Genomic DNA, 20,718 nt, shown 5'->3' on the forward strand with positions numbered 1-20,718 from the left:
GAACCAACTAAAAGGATTTTTCTGAGCATTTTTACTATTTCAAGGATGCAAATGCTAAAGACTTCAAAGTGTCAAGATTTTGAACTGTCCTCAGACCAGACCATGGAGGTCTTTTTCACATAAAGGAACTAATTTCACACTGAAATTAAACTGAAAGTCTGGATATTAAACGAAGACATCGCTAACTGAATTTTACTGACTTCACAGCATATTCAAGTGAAGAACCAGTGGAAAAAACCCAACAGTAATAACACTGAATGATTAAAAAAAGCATGCTATCTTCAAGTGAAACAGAAGAATGTAATTTTCTATAACTTCCAACACAATATTTAATGAAAAGAAGAAAACACATCTTGTTTCAAGTGACAAGAAACAAACAGAGGGTTTTAAAGTTGGGGCTTTTTTGTTGGGGTGGGTTTTCTGTTTGTTTTGGGTTGTTTTGTGGTTTGTTGTTTTAAATTCTCAATTCTCCATTGTTTACTGAAGTCACGACAGAAATCTGCACTCTAAAGAACAGACTTATCAATGTGATCTCAGATAAGCACGTTTTCTTTCTTTCACACTTCATGGGTTTGTGAACATCCCGACACACACAGCTCTTTTAAAGTACTTCATTTATCTATTAGAGTTAAGAGTTATCAGTTTTTGGATACATCATATTCCTTACCTTCCCTGGATATGGAAAACGTTTAAATAAGGGGCTCTGCACCCACACAGCAGAGGCTGCAAAGACCTCACAGGCAGAGAAGGAACAAACAAGTCTTTGTTTCTACAAGAGGGGGATTTGAGGGAGGAGGAGGAGGGGCAGACAAGTTAAAAACCACGGGCAACTTAAGACAATAAAAATGATCTTGCCGTCCTATAATATGGCTTCACAACCTGCAGAATGCAGTCAATTGTAATAGCTGCAATATGCTTTTGAGAACAGAGGGAGTTTGTGGTCTTCAAATGTTACAAATGAAATGTTCTACTGTTCAAACTCAACAGCAAAATGCCAGTTCTGTGCTGCAGCAGATGATACGTGCAAATCACTGAAAAAACACTGCTATCTACATCCTTAATGGAAAATAAAAGAAAAAAATCCAGAAAAAAAATCCAAAAATCAAACCAAGGAGAGAAACAATTACCAGACACTGGTGCTAGAGGGACTGTTAACAACTCAAAAATAAAAGGCTAATTCTCTCCGAAGACGCTACGCCAATTTAAATCCCAGGGCACGGGCAGTTTGCAGGAACTCAGTACCTTCCCCCTATGCGGAATTACACACAAAGACTCCTGTAAGAGCCCCCTTCATCATTAACAAGGCACAGCAGATGTTTCATGGCTTTTCTTTGCTATGTATAATTTCATCCTTCAAAACTAAAACTAATTTTAATCTGCAAACTCAAAGGTGTCATTTATTTCAACCAACTACAACAACAGAAGCTCAGGATCTGAGCATGCTATAAATTACTGTTCTTAATAATCACAGAATGGCTTACATTGGGAGGGACCTTAGAAATCATCCAGTTCCAACCCCCCTGCCATGAGCAGGGACACCTCCCACCAGACCATGGTGCCCAAGGCCTCATCCAACGTGGCCTTCAACACCTCCAGGGATGGGGCAGCCACAACGTCCCTGGGCAACCTGGGCCAGTGTCTCACCACTCTCATGGTGAACAATTACTTCCCAAAGGCTAATCTAAATCTTCTCACTTCCAATTTAAAGCCATGCTCCCTCATCCTATCACTCCATGCTCTTGTAACAAGTCCTTCCCCAGCTTTCTTGTACACCCCCGTCAGGTATGGGACATTGCTCTGAGGTCTTCCTGCAGCCTTCTCTTCTCCAGGCTGAACAACCCCAACTCTCTCAGCCGGTCCTTGTATGGGAGGTGCTCCAGCCCTCTGATCATCTTTGTGACCCTTCACTGGACCCATTCCAACAGTTCTGTATCCTTCTTATTTTGTGGGGTCCACGACTGGACACAATACTCCCGGTGGGATCTCATGAGAAAGGAGTAGAGTGAGAGGTTCCCCTCCCTCGCCCTGCTGGCCACACTTCTCGTGATGCAGCCTAAGACACGATTGGCATTTGGGGCTGCAAGTGGACACTACTGGCTCATATCGAGCTTCTCAACAACCAGCCCCTTCAAGTCCTTCTCTGCAGGGCTGCTCTCAATCACATCGTTCCCCATCCTCTATTGAAATCACAAACTACCCCACCCCAGGCATAGAACCTTACACTTTGCCTTGTTGAACCTCATGAGGTTCACACAGACCCACTTATCCAGCTTGTCCAGGTCCCTCCAGATGATACCCTGTTGTTCTGGTGTGACAACTGCACCACTCAGCTTGCAATCACCATTTAAGCAAAGCTAGTCTGCATTTTAGACCAAGGTCTAATCATCAAAGAGCCTACATAAGTAACCGAGTCTAGGTCTCTGCTGAGTTTCTCTGCTTAATCACTACATAGTGCTTCCTGGGTTAATAGGGCTATAAATACAAACTGCTGTACATTTGCTTCTAAAATAATATGAATTTTATTTAATGCAGGTTTCCTTGATTTTCTTTGAGGGGAACAAACCCTGTATTCATGCATGTGTACATCTGCGTTATTTGTTTAAATCTGTCATACTCCTATTAGAAAGCGTTCAACAGGATTTAAAAAACTGAGTAAAACCACTGTAATTTATAAAAAGTGTGCTCAAGAAAGAGAGCAAAATCTTTCTGTATATAAGAAACTGGAATTGTGTTTTGATGTGATTGAATTCAAGCAGAAAAAAGCTGAATCTTCTTTGAATTTGAGATTATACACGATATAGAGAATATAATTATTCTCTGTGTGTGTGTATATATAAAAATGTAAATTACAGATAGTGAACAATGTGTGCAAAATGATGCTTTTTGTGTGCAAGTTAACAGAGACAAGCAAACTCTGATGTTCGATGGATGTGGTGGCAAAAATGGCCCTATTAGGAGTGTAGTTTTCTTTCAGTCACAGCTGTTCCAGCACAACATCACTTGGGAGTGAACATCACTTTTAAAAACATAAAGGTAGCATTATCAACAAACCTCCTTTCTCATGCAGGATGAAATTATTCTGAAAACAAACCAAACCCAAACCAAGTATAAACTTATATAAAAGCACTGCCCTGACAAATCCTTAATAGAAGTGGGGGGTGTTCCCCTTTTTATTAGAACACAGTCTAAATAAATCAGGTATCTGTGACCTTCCAGTACCTGAAGGGGCTACAAGAACAGGGAGGAGGGACGGTTTACAAAGGCTTGTAGTGATAGCACCAGGGGGAACAGCTATAAATTGGAAGGGGGAAGATATAGGTTGGACATTAGGAAGAAATTCTTCACAATGAGAGTTGTGAGGCACTGGCCCAGGTTGCCCAGGGAAGTTGTGGCTGCCCCATCCCTGAAGGTGTTCAAGGCCAGGTTGGATGGGGCCTTGGGCAGCCTGATCTCGCGGGAGGTGTCCCTGCCCATGGCAGGGGGATTGGAACAGGATGATCTTTAAGGTCCCTCCTAACCCAAACTATTTTACGATTCTATAGTTCGATCCCAACACAATACCTGAAGATATACTTGGCAATTTCTTCACTTGACTCTGTTCAGAAAAGAGATTTAAATACATTCTGCTTTTGAACAAAACAATATTTCTCTTTCTGTTAGGATGATTAACAAGTAATAAGCATTTATTGACACTACCATAACAGCATCCCGTTACAAAGGGATGGTTACCAGTGGAATTTCATCTGCTTCTGCAGATTCTCAAGGAGTTCACTTCGACACAAGTCACTGGTTTGCTGAAAAGTGATGCTGCTCCATCTGCACACAGTGACACACACATAGCAACATAGAGAAGTCACAGAATGGCTTAGGTTGGAAGGGACCTTAAAAATCATCCAGTTCCAACACTCCTGCCGTGGGCAGGGACACCTCCCACCACACCAGGCTGCTCAAGGCCACATCCAACCTGGCCATCAACATTTTTGGGGAGGGGACAGCCACAACTGTGCTGGGCAACCTATGCCAGTGTCACACCACCCTCAGCATGAAGAATTTCCTCCTGATGTCTAATCTAAATCTTCCCCCTTTGAAGTCAAAGCCATTCCCCCTTGTCCTATCACTCCATGCCCTTGCAGAAAGTCTCTCCCCAGCTTTCTTGGAGGCCCCAAGATCTTTTACCCATCCTAAGCGATCTCCCAAAATTGTTCTTCCGGAAAAACAGAGATGGTGAAGTGAAAAATCTAATGCACAGACCTTTCAGATGAGTCAATCCACTTTGTTTTAGAGAGCATGTGAAGAGGATAAGCCACTGAACTGTGGCTCAGGCTCTGCTTTTGTGCAAAAATGAAGGGCAGATCTGGAAATCAAAAAGATCTGAAATGCCACTGTGACCAGACATAAGGTCTGAGGGGTTTTCTTTTGACCAGACAAAGGCCAAAAAAAAAGCAAAAGCTTTCCACTCCAGGGTTCTAGTTCTATCTTGTCCACAAATCTGCCTCTGGCAAGGCTCCTACAAACTCCTTTGAAGAAACACATATTAAACAAAGCGCCATACACGTAAGGGATAAGAAAGCAACACTATGAAATGCTTCCTTTTCATTTCTGATACCTAAAACTTAGCAGATGTTTCAAAGATTAAGCTTTCAAGTACATTTCAAGTTGGTTTTGCAGTTGTTGTTTTGGTGGGGTTGTTTAACATGGAAATGATAAATACATGTTTCAATGAAATCTACAGGTGCGTTTTACTTCAGTATTTTGGAATAAGTGGTTTTCCTTGTTTCAAAAGGTATAATTTTCTTGCATTACAAAAAAAAAAAAAAAGAAGCAGAAAATCCTGATATGCATTCTCTATGATCCAACTGTTAGCACTCTTCTCCCCTTTCCTACTTGGGTATTTCAAACAACTACTGTACAGTTTCTGTAATGAGAATAAACACTGTCTTATCTTGCTTTCCCCCTCACCCAAAATTCATCCAGATCGTCAAAAACCATTAACATCTTCTCTAAGTAGGAGCGATAAAAAGAAAGTTGTGGCAAGGATTTCAATCTGAGGTCACATCTTTTGCTTCATACGACACTCGACAGCCTCAACATTTGAAAGAATAGAAGGAAAACAACTGGGTGCATGTAACACAGCAACGACCACCGGTAACAAACCCCAAAATTTGAATTCTGGAATAAAATAACAAGAAAACTGAAGCACACTCCAACTCCTGCAGTCAGACTGCCTGACTACTCTAATATAGAGTACTACTGTTTAAACACAAGACACATTAACCCAAATGAGACACAAAATCTCCACTGACAGATTCTGGTATTTTCCCACTTCAAGGGCACTGCTCTATCCTTGAATTTAACAAATTCAGTATTCATAAAAGGCAAATTATTTGAAGTTGCATTTCAAAACCAAAGTTCCATCATCTACAGACTTAAAATATAGTTAAAATCCCCTTAATGGTATCTGATACAAAAGCTAATTCTTGGAAATCTGTAGCAAAAAGAGCTGAATGATTCCAAACTTCAACTGGTTCTAGGAAATTCCATTGTATAGAAAAAGCAGATGTTGTTCTGCTTCACCATCTCCAGCCACTCGGAATGCATCGCTGACCCGCTTTCTACCCAGGTGTTCTTTGACTATCAAGAAAACATATTAACTTAGCTGGAAGGCTTAAGAAAAACAGTAGGATCCGTGAAGAATGACCGATGGACAATAGCGGAACCTGGTAAAAGACGAAACAAGCCAAAACACGCTCAACCTGACAGTCCAATTTGCAAGAAATAACCTTAAAGAAACCCAACCCAGTAATTTGAAGCCTTTTACTACCAGACCTGCAAAGGCATCGAGAAGGTAGGAGACCATATTTTCACCAGATGCTCCACTAGACAAGAATCCTGCTGACACGGGCCTAAGGACCCCCTCCTGCCCCCATTCCTTTGATCCCAGGCAATCGCCTGCAATTGCCTCTGCTTGGCAAGAGATGACCCTCCTTTCATACTTAGTTCTTTCCTAGCTTTTCAATTCTCCCAACACAAACGTGTTCTAAAGTCGAACACAAATATCTGGAGGATCCACACCTAAGCCCACGTCAGAGATGTTAGATGTGAGTTCTTATCTTCAACTTGGAGCACCCAGGTTTTTAGACCAGCCTGCTCCACAGCCAGGTATTCTGCCAGGGGCTCTTATCACTCCTAAAAGCCTGCTCCAAGAAGGAATCCATATTAACCGAATCCTTTTATTTTCTGTTTAAAGGCATGACTGCAATACCCGAATTACCTTTCACAAGCAAATCAGTAGGGTGTGTCCACCTAAACCAATTTCTTCACTCATTTGCCTTCCTCCCTCTTTTCTAGCAACATTAATGGAAAATTCCCATCACTAATAAAGAAAACAAATAAAGAGAAGAGGTATATGCACACTAACTAGAGAAAATATGCAATCTGTGGTTTCAATATGGGCTGGAGGATGACATGATTGAGAGCAGCCCTGAGAAGGACTTGGGGTGCTGATGGATGAGAAGCTCTACATGAACCAGCAATGACTGCTCACAGCGCAGAAGGTCAACCATACCCTGGGCTGCATCAAAAGAAGTGTGGTCAGCAGGGGGAGGGAGGGGATTCTGCCCCTCTACTCCTCTCTCATGAGACCCCACCTGAAGTATTGTGTCCAGTTCTGGAATATCCAACAGAAGAAGGATATGGAGCTGTTGGAACGGGTCCAGAGGAGAGCCACAAAGATGATATGAAGGCTGGAGCACTTCCCATACAAGGACAGGCTGAGAGAGTTGGGGGTGTTCAGCCTGGAGAAGAGAAGGTCGCAAGAAAACCTTAGAACGGCCTTCCAGTACCTAAAGGGGGACTCCAAGAAAGCTGGGGAGGGACTGTTTACAAGAGCATGGAGTGACAGCAGGAGGAGGAATGACTTGAAATTGGAAGGGGGAAGATTTAGATTAGACATTAGGAAGAAATTCTTCATGCTTAGGGTGGTGAGACACTGGCCCAGGTTGCCCAGGGAAGTTGTGGCTGCTCCATCCCTGGAGGTGTTCAAGGCCAGGCTGGATGGGGCCTTGAGCAGCCTGGTCTGGTGAGAGGTGTCCCTGCTTATGGCAGGGGTGTTGGAACTGGATGATCTTTAAAGTCCCTTCCAACCCAAACCATTCTATGATTCTATGAAAATAAAGATGAACGCAAAGCTTCAGTCTGATGAAGAAAACACACAGCCTTAAGGGTCAAGTCCCTGGAAGTTGGGAATTCAGAAGCAGTAAGTGGAATGACTCCTCAAAACTTCTATTTCTGAATAGTGGAACAGAAGTGTACATTTGCACAGACCATTCAACAGCTTCGTTGTTTTCAGTGGTCCTTCAGATTGGTCAAAGTGGCAGGATCAAGGAAGAAATTAATTTCTCTTTCATTTTTAATCCACATTAGTATCATTGCTATAAACAAAAACATCAACATTACAATAACACATTCATCTAGGTTTTCTTCTTAAAGTGGTAGTAGTCAAAAAATAGTGAAACCTAAACCCATATACTAAAACACAGCAAGAGAAAAGAGAGTACGGTGACCCTCAGGGGGAAGAACCACAGGCTTTTCAACATATATTAAATGCAGAAAGGTAAACTTCTGAGTCATTCTCATTCTATTTAGGGTCATAGCACATATTTGTTGAGGATCTCCACAATAAATAAATGCAAGGCTCAGCGAGTTCGCTCTGTCAAACAGGTTTTTTTCTTTACTGGAGTGACATAAGAAGGTCACAAGTGAGAAAGCAACAGGAATAAGATTTTGTATTCTCTTGGCTCAAATGATAAAAACATAAACCACAATACAATGCGTACAACTTAAGATTTCAAGGGAAACTCCTTCAAGCTCAGCAGCAGCTCGCAGCTTGTCTCTATTTGCCATCACTTGAGATCAGAAAAGCCCACATGCGCTTCCCCCCCCCCCCCTTTTTTTTTTCCTTTCCTGCCCCTTTCAGTTACACTTGAGCTCTTTGACTGAAAAGGTCTGGAACAGATTAAAAGTCCGACCACAAAATAAAGAGTCTTGGCATGTACTCAAGCCTGTCTGGGATACACATATACAGTGGGCCCAAAAAGGGAAGCTATGCAGCAAGAAACCCTTATGCAGCCTTTTGGACATTTCTAACTTCTTTCAGTTTAACTGCACAGCCTGATCATTTGATGGAGTTTCAGTGCACACAAAAAAAGTAGCTTTTGCCCTTACGGTTAAGACCATACCCTTTACTGGAGCATAAAATAGTTCTGAGAAAGAAGATTCATCTCATTCACGACCCCTGTCAATTAAAGCCTTTTCAACACTCCTTTTTATTCCCAACTCATCACTGGAAACTATAAAGTAATACAAAGAATAGCAAAACACATACCCTGCAAGATGACTTAATTAAATATATTTGACCCGCCTCTTTTAACTAAAGGCAACCCTGATTTGCAAAATGACTGCTTCCTTTTCAGACTTATTCACGTATTAAGTAATTGTGAAGTTGCAAATTACCCCCACACTCTCTTGCAACACACAAACAGGTTGGCAACTCCGGCCGGTGTTAAAGCCAGCACGGGCATGTGCCAAAGCTGACAACTTTCAGCATATGCCCCACCTTCAGGCTCAAGTTGCACAGTGGTTCTACCTGTCTACAAACTGGTGAGCGGTTTATAAACAAAGGGTGACAACCTGGTGTTCTCCCAAGAGCAACGGGATGTTTCAAGCGAGCACTCAAGCCTACAAAACAAAAAACCACTGAAATTCCTAACCGTCATTTCAGAAAAAAAACCAAAACAGAACAGCGCCCCTTGAGTTTTCCAGCTCTGTGTTTATATGGCATTCATGGAGTTAATGCCTCTCCCAAAAGGGGCCCACAGTTGTTGTTAGGTCAACCCCTGTAAAGCTTCAAAGGCTTTGTATCCCCTCAGCCTGACCTACTCGGTGATCTGCACACTGTTTTCATTTAGTTGCACAGAGTCCAAATCTAAAGCCTGAAAACCACAATGATCTCTTCCTTTTTTTACCCCTACTGTTTTTTCCACGTCTCTGGAAAAATAACTAAAATCCAAAGGTGTTGAAAATAATAAGTTATCAGGAAACCCAATCAAGAACAAATTAAAAGCTTACACACAGAGGTCACGGCTTAAAGTTGTAAAACCACCTTAAATATATCAGAACAATCACTTGGACGGTTTAAGAAACTGGTCGAAAGCCTTGCAATATCATTTACTATTGCTATTCACAGTCATCAGTGCCAATACTTAAACATTTGCAGCTCTACTTTTCTTACAAATAATTACAAAAAAATGGGGTATCAGTTCTATTTTGTTCAATTTTTTACATCTAGATCTTGTGATCCCTGATTTACTATTTCTGTTTCCAATATTACATAGTCTTTGCTGCACAAAATTACTAGGAAAGTAGAAACAACGAAAGTAATCATTTCTCTCTATATTATTTAAAACAGAAAGTTTTGTCATGATCATCACTATGACAAGCTGGAATTATAAGCTGGTATATGTTTCAAGTGTATTTGAACAGCATAAATTATTATTTGACAATGCCTTCTTCAGGACAGTGTGAAGGAAAATATTTCCTTGGGAATTAAAAGATCTGTCTGTGGTAAAGTTTTGCAATTTTAAAGGGAAGAGTGAGCTTGCCTGAAACTATCTCTAGGTTAATTTTGGGAACTGCATGGATCATAAGGCAAAATCCCAACCCCGAGTATTAGAAACTTTGGTGACTTACGCTCCTACAGGATATGTGCTTTTCATCTCTTATTTTTTTGAAATAATGATTTAAATAAGGTCTTTCAAATTAAAATTAAAATATATTTTAAACTGTGCTCTAGAAAGTTTTCCAAATACGCCTGCAAACTTAACGCTGAGTGAATTGAAGTGAATCAAAAATTCTGAAGTGAGATGAACTTTTACCAAAGCGTGGGTCAAGCCTTGGGTCTAGCCAAGATGTGGTCTTGTTCTTATGGTTTATGTAGTAAATTTCTCCATCCTGGGTCATAGCTTGTTCCCATCCATCGGGGAGTGGGCCTGCAATATAGAAGGAAGGAGTTGATGGCGGGCTCTTGTTTGCTCCAGCTGAAATTGCTCTAAAAAAAATTCCAACATTTTACATATATAACAGTACAAGAGTTTCAAGCTCATGTCTAACATTTTGGGATAAGGGCAAAGAAGTGGTGGGTGGGAAATCAAAGAACAGAAAGCACTTCTATCACTTTGATTTAGGATTTGGATTTTAATTTTATAACTTGTTTACATTCTTTCACGTCCTTTCGACGCTTCCTTTTGCGATAGCACTACGGTACAAAACCAGCAATAAGTCAAGCCTGCCAGAATGAAACCAGCATGAGCACCAGGAAAAAGAAGCATAAAGATAGTCTACTTTTCATGGGAAAGTTCGTCTAGCAATGAAGGCCCAGCAGCAGCAACAAGTTAACACTGACGAGATCCTAAAATATTCCTTTCTCTTTCACGAACAATTAAAAAAGTGACAAAACTTATTTTCCCTTTACCTCACACCATAACTTTTTGCAAAAGCGTTCAAGGCTTAAGCAAGCAAAACGACAAAACCTGAAGAACAGGAGGCAACAAGAAACGCAAAACGTGAAGGTGAGAAAACACCAGGAGCAGACATAAAGACAGTGCTACGAACAGCAGTGCTACACCTCTACGAGCAGGAAGGCACAAGCAGGGAAACCTAAAAGGGAGGTAGGTGATAGTGTTCTGGAGTGCAGAGCTAATGTCTGAACACAGAGTCTTCAAATGTGTTCCATCCTTTGTGTTACAAATAGCAGCTTTCAAGAAAACCACCTTTCATGGCTATGCTGTTCATAAACCACTCTTTCCCATCTTTCTTATCTTGTTCATAAACTGCTCTTTCCCATCTCTATCCATGTATGTTCATCTGTGTTTTGTACAGACTGAAAACCACCCTTAAAGTCACATTCATCTGATCTTATCTGGCATGTGCTTTACAAATGTATGGGTTTGAATTCTTACACACACTTAGACACTGACTTTTGAAAATATCTAAATCAGATACAGGAAGACTTGCCTGTATTTCTTTAGATTTATGTACAATCCTATGATAATATGGCAAAAGATCCACTGCAAATGTTAAGAACGTAAAAGAAAGTGGAACAAGACCTGCTGCAGGAAGCCAGCATATTTCAGCCTCTTCTTCCACTCTTCCTCACTCTTCCAATGTTTCTGTGAAAAGCCACCTGGCTTTCAGACTAACCAACCCTTCTGTATAATGTAAGATACATTAAGTGTGAGCAAACATCATGATTTCTCACACAAGATTCAGATACACACACATATTTTTGTACGTATATCTAAGAAATGCCTGAAGTCCCAACTATATCCATGTTCAAACTACATTTGCCAGTCATTTTGTCCTAAATTCGTGCTCCTGTTGATGAATTCATTGTCTAAAGCTGGAGAGGGGGGAGGGAGAGCAAGGATAGAATCGTTTGCTTAATCTCAAAAGATGTTCTTGAAGAACTGGCAAAAAGAATACAGTAATTATGTGATTGCATCCCAGTAATATCCCAAGGCATAACCAGGACAAGAGTTTCTGCTGTGGGCTTTGAAGATCCTCTGCAAACTATATTTCACATTTAAACTCTTTCACTGTGGCTCAGAAAACTGTGTCTTTCTCTAGCAACCGCACTACTCCCCCATTACAGCCACAAGGTTTTGAGTGAGAAAAAACAACGATGTAACCATTGGGCATTTCCTTCCCATCCTTAGTGCTCATGAGCTTTAGATGCTACATACAAGTAACGAGTATCTCAGCTTTTACCAGAGGCTAGGGAGCAGAACAGGCATGAAAGAGCAACAACACCACAAAACATTAATAAATCCTACTATATTCACAGTTTAACATGACTCTCACACAGAACTGAAAGCTCAAGTGCAAAGAACCCTGTACTTTGTGACCACACCCAAAGACCAACCAGCTAATCAGTGAGATGTTGTTTTATAACACTGAGGCACTGAAGAACCAGTAGTTCTCCACCATGAGAAGAGTTTCTTCACCATGAGGGTGGTGAGGTACCGGCACGGGTTGCCCAGGGAAGTTGTGGCTGCCCGATCCCTGGAGGTGTTCAAGGCCAAGCTGAATGGGGCCTTGGGCAGCCTGATCTAGTGGGAGGTGTCCCTGCCCATGGCAGGGGGTTTTATGATTCTGTGAAAAGTCTTCCTTGACTGCTAAGCCAACACCCTAGCCATGTGGGCAGATCTTCTTGCTGTTCTCCTCAGAGTCCTAAGCCACACAAACCTCAGAGATGAAACTCAGCAAAAACTTCTCTTTTGAACTTTAAAGGCAAAAACTCCCAGGTGTCTCTAGAAAAAAACAAAACTAGCCTTGGGGTGTCAGACCTCATGCATATTGAGTAAAGCATCTACTGGTCCAGCATGTTCCTTTGTAATAAATAAGAAATTCAGCCTTTGAAGCAGGATGCCAGGAGCTGATCAGTCCACCTACCTGTTGGGAGAAGGCTGCTTATTAGATCTGATGAACTGATGAGGACCAGCTACTGGAGACAGACCTGGGCAAGGTTCTCTTTCTAGATGAAGTCACAGAAACATAGAATGGTTTGGGGTGAAAGGGACCTTAAAGATGATTCAGTTCCAACCAGCCTGCCATGGCCAGTGACATCTCCCAACAGACCAACCTGGCCTTGAACATTTCCAGGGAGGGGGCAGCCACAACTTCCCTGGGCAATCTGTGCCAATGTCTCACCACCTTCATCCTGAAGAATTTCTTCCTCATGTGTAATCCAAATCTTCCCCCTTCCAACGTAAAGCCATCCCCCTCATCCTATCACTCCATGCCCTTGTAAAAAGGCCCTCCCCAGCTTCCTTGGAGGCTCCCTTCAGGATCTGGAAAACACAGAGCTGTGGAGAGGACAGGAAAGATCTATCTGCTCACAAAGCTGTCATAGCAGCAAGTCGTCCTTGCTAAGTGCCATCAACGGCTGCAGAAACAGAACTTTTCTATCTAGAAACTCTTGGCATTAAACATGTTGTTGCTTTCCTCCTTGGCCTGTAAATGGCTCTCGTGTTTCTGCTGTCATCCCTACATGCTGAAATGGTAGTTCAAAAAATTGATTAGTATTGCTTTCCGTAATTCCTATTTGTTTTTGTGAGCAGCTGCAAAACCAGAAGACTGTCAAGTCTGATTCTGTAACTGATAAACTCTGTATTAGAAGCAAGCAGTGGAGGAAAAATGGAAAGCCATGGTGAAGAAGAGAAGACATTCACTCAGGGAGGAAAATTCCTGTGCAATCACACAGCCCTTTTCCCCAAAAAGGATCAACAGGAGCAAAATTCCCAGCATTAACTTATGCTTAAGTGACTTGAGTTATAAAAGCTCTATATCACTGCTCTTCAGACCTTCTCACTAAATCTTTTCATCGTTACTGCAGCCCATGTTGTACAAAACCAGCCATGCTGATGCTAACCAAAACTCCATTTATAGCCTAGGCACCAATCCTGGGGTGGCGGACAGATCCTACTGCTGGAAGCAGCCCTTTTAGTGACTGTCAGACTCTATGGAAGCACTGAATACACACAAAGACTTGGCCTCCAAGTCCCTCAAGCGATTTCTTCAGCCTGTCTACTTACTAGGTGCCAAAAGTTGTCTCAAGCACTTTTCCAGCCTCCCCTCAAACCTTCACAAACATTTAGAACCAACAATATCCCTGTGGCACAGTCTCCTGCTAGTTCAGTGATGCCTCCAGGGTTAAATGAACACAATCACAGCCAGAAGCTTCCAATTCTGTGAAATTATTTGCAGACGGAGAGACAATCTGTCTTGGGAACTTGCCATTCACTGTGGTACTTTTAAAGAAGAGACTTGTAGGGCCACAAAGCTGGCGAAAGGTTTAGAGGGGAAGTCATATGAAGAGCAGCTGACGGTACTTTGTTCAGCCTGGAAAAGAGGAGACTGAGGGGGAACCTAATTGCAGTTCACTGCTTCCTCACGAGGGAAGGAGGAGGAGGATCTCTTCTCTCTGGTGACCAACGACAGGATCCGAGGGAACAGCAGGAGGATGTGCCAGAGGAGGTTTAGGTTGGATATTAGGAAAAGGCTCTTCACTCAGAGTGTGGTGGAGCACTGGAACAGCTCCCCAGGGAGGCAGTCCCGGTGCCAAGCCTGACAGCGTTCCAGAAGCGTTTGGACAATGCCCTGGGATACATGGTGTGAATGTTGGGTTGTCTTATGCAAGGATCGGACTTTAACTCAATGATCCTTGTGGGGCCCTTCCAGCTCAGGTCATTCTGTGATTCTGTGACAAGATTATCCAAAACCTAGATTCCAATTTCCAAATGTAAGCCGTCCTTGCAGAACTGCTGATAAGGCAAACTTCTGTAACTAAATATTTATATAATTCTGTGACTTAACATAAATACATGTAATTTTAAAAGTCTCTGGTCCACATCTCTATTTTTTGTGAGTTTCTACTTTCTCAAGATACCATTTTTCCCATGCAAACACAGAGTCTTGAACACAAAGCAGAGCTCACTGCTGGTGGACTGCAAGCAATGGAAAGAGTAACGAAAACTAAAAATCTAGTATAGATTCAAGGTCTGCTAGGAGGTTTTCAGGGCCAGACTGAATGAGGCTTTGAGCAACCTGATCTAGCTGAAGGTGTCCCTGCCCCATGGCAGGGAGGTTGGAATTGTCAAGGTCCCTTCCAACCCAAGCCATTCTACAATTTAATACATATTCAAAGAAAAAAATGTTAAGTAACACTGTATTTTATCACAAAGGTTAATACATATTAGAGGGTGTTGTAGATATTAAAAGAATATGCATGGGCAACCTAGGAACTCAAACACCTGTGTTCAAGAGCAGGAATCACCTTCACCTAATACAAACACTGATCTCTAAGAACCTTCCCAATTTTTCACTGTGAAAGTTGTTTCTCCGCATCCATATGGACCAGACAGTTTAGTTGATTACATGTAGTAAGCGAAGTCCAGCGAGACCGAGACTAAAAACACCAAATAAGACCAAATCCAAGTAGAAAAACACAAAGCCTCACTTTTCACACCTGATGCCCTCCTGTAAAGGATGTTACTTATTAAAACTCAACACAGTTCATTCACAAATCCTGGTGGGAACTGATGAAGCTGGTTCAGGTGCTCACCGATTTGCTTAAAGAAACAGAACTTGCAGCAAGATACTTGGATTCTCCTTCCATCTTGGCTGCCTCAAGAGGTGGAACTGCTTAAGAACAACCTAAAAATCTTAAGCCCATGCTAACTCCATCTCCCATGTGCCAGTTTTGATTTTATACACCATTTGACTCGCCTTCACCCTTACCACACCTTCTAGTTCTGCTCTCTTCCTATTTCCCTGAAGCTCCACTCATCCTCTTTATTCAGAAAAGACAACAGGTTTAGCCTCAATACGCCGGTTTTTCACTTCTGGCTAAATGGCTAAAGCTTCCAATGGCTTCCAAGACAGCTCCTATAAATCTTCACTCTTACGTTTTACCACAGCAATTTTAATCACAGGCTCCTATGGCAGCCTATAATTAAATATACTAAAATCTGGACAGTAACTTCTGATTAAGGGCTACAACTAACGAGCACTACACAAGGATGAACAGCACAGAAAGGAAAACATTCTCCCTTGTGTCATTCTGAACCTTTTTTTGCAAGTCAGTGAGTGACTCTCAGCTGTCACGATACTTACACTCGGGTCTTCCCACCATGAAATGCTCTCGAACCACTAGGGCACGTTTCACCGCCATCAAGATTTCATAACTGGAAACGTCTACCTCAAAGGTCTCAACTTTTATTTCCTAGTTCTTGAGGATGAACATCCAAATTAGAACATGAAGTAGCTTTACATTTATGACACCAGCACTCAGATTTAAGTTCCACCGTGCTGAAGTAGTACAGAGTTACTTGATTTTTCCATTTTTCTCATTCTTTATGAGGCCACCGAGGAAGTATAAGTTACTATGAACTCAGTAGTAAAAAAAGTAACAGAATCAGATCTAAGAAACTTCAGTAACAAAACAAACATACAGTCATGATTTACAGTCAGTACATAAAACTTTGCCAAATCAGGTATCGGAAACAGAATCATATACGATAACTGCAGGTTTGATATTATTTAATTCAAATTAAATGGAAATTAAAAGTAAGCAGGTGCATCCAAAGAGCCAGTTCTAAGACATACAACTTATCTAACTCAGAAAAAAACAACACTATGTGAACACACAACTCCAAATACACAGTAGTTTAAAATTCTACATGTACTTCATCAAATTCAGAGCACTGGGGGAAACACTTTACAAGATTTTTAGTTCACATTTAATACAGCATCAGATTAAGTTAAAAATAAATGACCAGTGAACTCATTTCCAAATTAGTGTTTTCTCAAGGCACAAGGCAACCCACTTGAATGTCTCAACTCTATTGCATGAGCAACAATATCTATGCAGGATCACATGTTTGCACACATAGGGCAATTACATATAAATGCTTGTTTTTCTCTTAAGAGTAGTCCTCATGTACTGATAACTCAGTTCCCTTTTAGATTTTCACCTCTTGCAACTTAGCAGTTTATATTTTTGCCAAGAAGCCTTAATTTCTTTCTAAGTACATAAAATGAATCCTGCTTGACTAACAATATTTTTTTCTAGTTAATTCATAGAACCATAGGATGGTTCGGGTTGGAAAGGACCTTAAAGATTATCCAGTTCCACCCTCCTGGCATGGGCAGGGACACCTCCCACTAGACCAGGCTGATCAAAGACCCATCCAACTTGGCCTTCAAAACCTCCAGGAATGGGGCAGCCACAACTTCCCTGGGCAACCTGTGCCAGTGCCTCACCACCCTCAGGGTGAACAATTTCTTCCTAATGGCTAATCTAAATCTTCTCTTTCCTGATATAAAGCCATTCCCCCTAGTCCTATTGCTCTATGCCCTCATATGAAGTCCCTCCCCAGCCTTGGAGGTACTGATAGACCACTCTAATGTCTCCCCACAGCCTTCTGCTCTTCAGTCTGAATGATCCCAACTCTCTCAGCCTGTCCTCATAGCAGAGGTGCTCCAGCCCTCAGATCATCTCCATGGCTCCTCTGGACCTGTTCCAACAGTTCCATAGCCTTCTTCTGTTGGGGATTCCAGAACTGCGCACAGGTGGGGTGTCAAGAGAGTGGAGTAGAGCAGAAGATTCTCGGTAGAAAATGTTTGTAGACTTATCTCAAACCCCAGAATTTAAGTCAATATTCAAACAGCAAGCATCTAGCTTTAGCACAAATAAGGTAAGTCAGAAGGCAGGAAAGACCAAGGGAATTGTTATGCTCCTGTTCCCTGTTCTTCCGACACGTCCCTGGAAAAACAGGTCATCTCTATTGCTGCAGGTTTCCTGGGATATGTTTACAGAAAAAACAACCACAGATATTATATTTTCACATCAGGGCCTGAGACCTTAATTGCTCTGAATCATGACTTCCTGAACTTGAACAGGACTCTCATTTGTTTCAGGATAATCCCACCTCCTGGCTTACCCAGCAAAAAGTTCCATTCGCTTCCCCTCTAATACTCGGTCATGAACAGCACAGCTTGGTCATGCCTGTTAATCTTTTGGTATTGTCTACAGTATATGAATTGCAGCATGAAACAAAGCTGTCTAAACGGACAACAAAAAGCAGCACCAAAGAATAACCTTTGTGAAATACAGGAACAGCAGACATCCACAAAATACAATTGGACTGTGAGAAAATAAATAAAACATGAACCTCAGCGACAGACAGAAGGTGACAAAGCACAAGGACGAGCGCAGCAGGCGTACTAGCATGGCACCAAATTTAGCTGCTTGCTCTCTGCACCATCATGACAAGAGAGCTCTGAAAACGTACAGCAGATTCTATAGCAAGAACAAGCATGTTTTACTGCTGTTTACTGACAGCCCTCTGTGACCAGCCAAAAACCAATTCTATATTCCAGGAAAAAAATGCCAGACTTCCTCAGCTAGGGGAATAATCATCATGATACAGGGTTTTGAAAACGATAGGAAAATAAGAGGAAAACCAAAACATCTCTACTTCTAAAATAAGATTTGCCAGGTGTATGCTTTATTCATTTAGGGAAGACATTAAAAATGAGATGTTCATAACAAATGTAGGATATGTAAATGAATGGGACTCCACCAAGTTGAGCAAGGGGAAACAGAACAACATTCCAGAAGCACAATACCTTTACGATAAATCGACACTAGTTTAATTGAAATTATGATCTTCATTGATTTAACAGCATTTTTAGCCAGAAGTAATTTTAAAAAAGTGATTATTTAAATATTTGAATTATCCACTTGAAGAAAAAAACAAACACAAACCAAAGAACTACAGGGTACTTTGTGTTGACATTATAAATATCATACAAATTCTCTCACTTCAAGTATCAGCTTTTTCCTTGATGCACCAGGCATCAACAAATTCAAAGTTTTAAACCACAGTAATTAGAAGAACAATTGTACAATTTGGACTCTCTCTTCCCCAATTAAAATACCTAATGGTATCTTTAATTTGTACAACCTTTTCCAAAAATACAGATTTTGCTTACCTGAAGCAGAGTTCATGATGTTCTGCTGCACGGAAGGACTGGTGGGAGCTGTAACGTTCATCTGGGAAAGCATGGCCTTCCTAGGATCTTGCCATGTTGTTGTTTGATCAATGTGACTAAGACAAAACAAAGCGAGAGTCAGGACAGTAATGAATTCACAACAATGACCTGTTAGCACAGAAAGTTGAACAACTTGGGTCTCTTCCAACCTGGTTATTCTATGATTCTATGAACAAAACATTAAGCCTGCCAACGACAGCCACATCCAAAATCAAGCAAGAACTGTTTGGATTCTTTCCAAGCATCACAGTATGTCAGATTCTCAAACCTTGACCCTGGCCACCACCACCTTCCAATAAATACCTGCAGCAAAGAGAGCTTGAGCAATGGTGAGATCAGGCTTAACATGAATATTTTAACCCAGATGGCTGTCCCATAACTTGATGTTGCACCTTTGAACAAAACATTCTCTTCATTTTCTCACCGATTGATTACTTGTCATTTTAAAACAGGATTTCAGTGTCCTTCCAATCAAGCCAGTTATGTCTAGAATCTAAAGCACAGTCCAGCAACTTGGCATGATGAGTTCATACTCTCTGCCCAGGGAGTTGTAATGAACTGGCTAGAGAGTAACCATCAGTGCTCCCAAATCTTCTGTGAATAAACTACACCCTCAGATCATCACAGTCCAACCACATCCTGGGCTGCACCAAAAGAAGTGTGGTCAGCAGGTTGAGAGAGGTGACTCAAAACCATTTTGGATGGAGCCTTGAGTAGCCTGATCTAGTGTAACTTGTCCCTGCCCATGGCAAAGGGGTTGGAACTGGATGATCTTAAAGGCTCCTTCCAACCCAAACTATCCTATGATGCTATGATTCCCCTCCCCTACTCGGCTCTCATGAGACCCCACCTGGAGTACCAACACCTGACCTGGTCACCCTGCTCTCCACCAATGAGTAAGGAACCTAAATAAGCTCTGTTGGGTTGTAATTAATTTGATCAATTTTAGGAACGTACTGAAGGTGAATCAGGCCCCTTTTCTCACTCAAGAAAGAAACCAACAGTAAAACTAGGTCAAATACACTGACACTGGAAGAGATGAATCCCAAACTCCGTTTATGTATTTGCATGACTACAACATCCAAGAGGTTCTGGTTATAAATGAAGACCTCATCACGGGTCAAACTGGAAAAACAAAATAGTTATTTTCTCCTGGCCCTAAGCAACTAAATGCTATGCCTAGAAATTACTACTGAAATTCTTGGCTCCAATTAATAAAAATGTGCTCCAATGCATGAGTAAATTTTATAACACGTTCCTTGATGTTCAGGATATTGGTATTTCCTCCCTAAAACAGTAAAATTTGTAACTATTTCATCATTTTACACAAGTAAGAATGAACAGATACAAATTCAGATTATAAAATGGGGCAGCAGTCACCGAAGTAATTAAGTAGGTAGAATTATTTATCATCTTCTAATAATTGAAGGGACATTCTTTTATAAGGGAGAAGGTTTCGCGTAAGTGGCTTTTAAAACACTTTTGTTTTAAGAGATGTGCATTTTGCCCTCTCGAAACACACAAATAAACAATTCCAGATTAAACAGTTACAGCCACGCTGTGGCAGGGTCACTAAACAAGCAGGGATGTTATTTGTACAAAAATGCAATCATAAACCAAGCTCTAATTCATCTGCACACAGCAGCTACTGCCAGTTCTCCTGGGGAACAGGAACCCCTCCTCGTTACTACAGCGTTAATTACAACAGTGCCACTGCCACGTGAATTTCCATGATACAGCTCACTTAAGAGAGGTACTATTAAGAGCGCTGTGTCTTCGGTTACGTGTGTTTTCCAATATTCAGCTCCACTGAGAAATGTGCCACACGCAGCCAAGACTTCTTTAAGGTCCCTTCCAACTCAAACCATTCTAGATCGCCTTATCTCCCAAGTGACAGGTGATAGGATGAAAGGGAACGGCCTCAAGCTGCACCTGGGCAGGTTCAGATTGGACATTAGGAAAAATTTCTTCACTGAAAGGGTTCTCGGGCACTGGCAGAGGCTGCCCAGGGAGGTTGTTGAGTCCCCATCCCTGGAGGGATTTAAA

General features: G+C 41.5%; 1 protein-coding gene across 8 annotated transcripts in view; it reads right to left on the bottom strand.

Annotated features, from left to right (window-relative positions):
- YAP1 (Yes1 associated transcriptional regulator) overlaps nucleotides 1-20,718 on the bottom strand; it is a 92,033-nt gene that overhangs the window by 25,577 nt on the left and 45,738 nt on the right. For 4 of the 8 annotated variants that reach the window (XM_069883514.1, XM_069883515.1, XM_069883517.1 and 1 more), the window contains exons 3-4: nucleotides 18,613-18,728; nucleotides 9,933-10,046 (exon numbers count right to left, since the gene is read on the bottom strand). In XM_069883514.1, coding sequence (XP_069739615.1) covers nucleotides 9,933-10,046; nucleotides 18,613-18,728 — 230 coding nt within the window. The remainder of the gene's footprint in view (nucleotides 1-9,932; nucleotides 10,047-18,612; nucleotides 18,729-20,718) is intronic. The other 4 variants (XM_069883519.1, XM_069883520.1, XM_069883521.1 and 1 more) reach the window with 1 other exon arrangement.

Source organism: Phaenicophaeus curvirostris, chromosome 1, assembly GCF_032191515.1.
Source record: "Phaenicophaeus curvirostris isolate KB17595 chromosome 1, BPBGC_Pcur_1.0, whole genome shotgun sequence".
Lineage (NCBI taxonomy): Eukaryota > Metazoa > Chordata > Aves > Cuculiformes > Cuculidae > Phaenicophaeus > Phaenicophaeus curvirostris.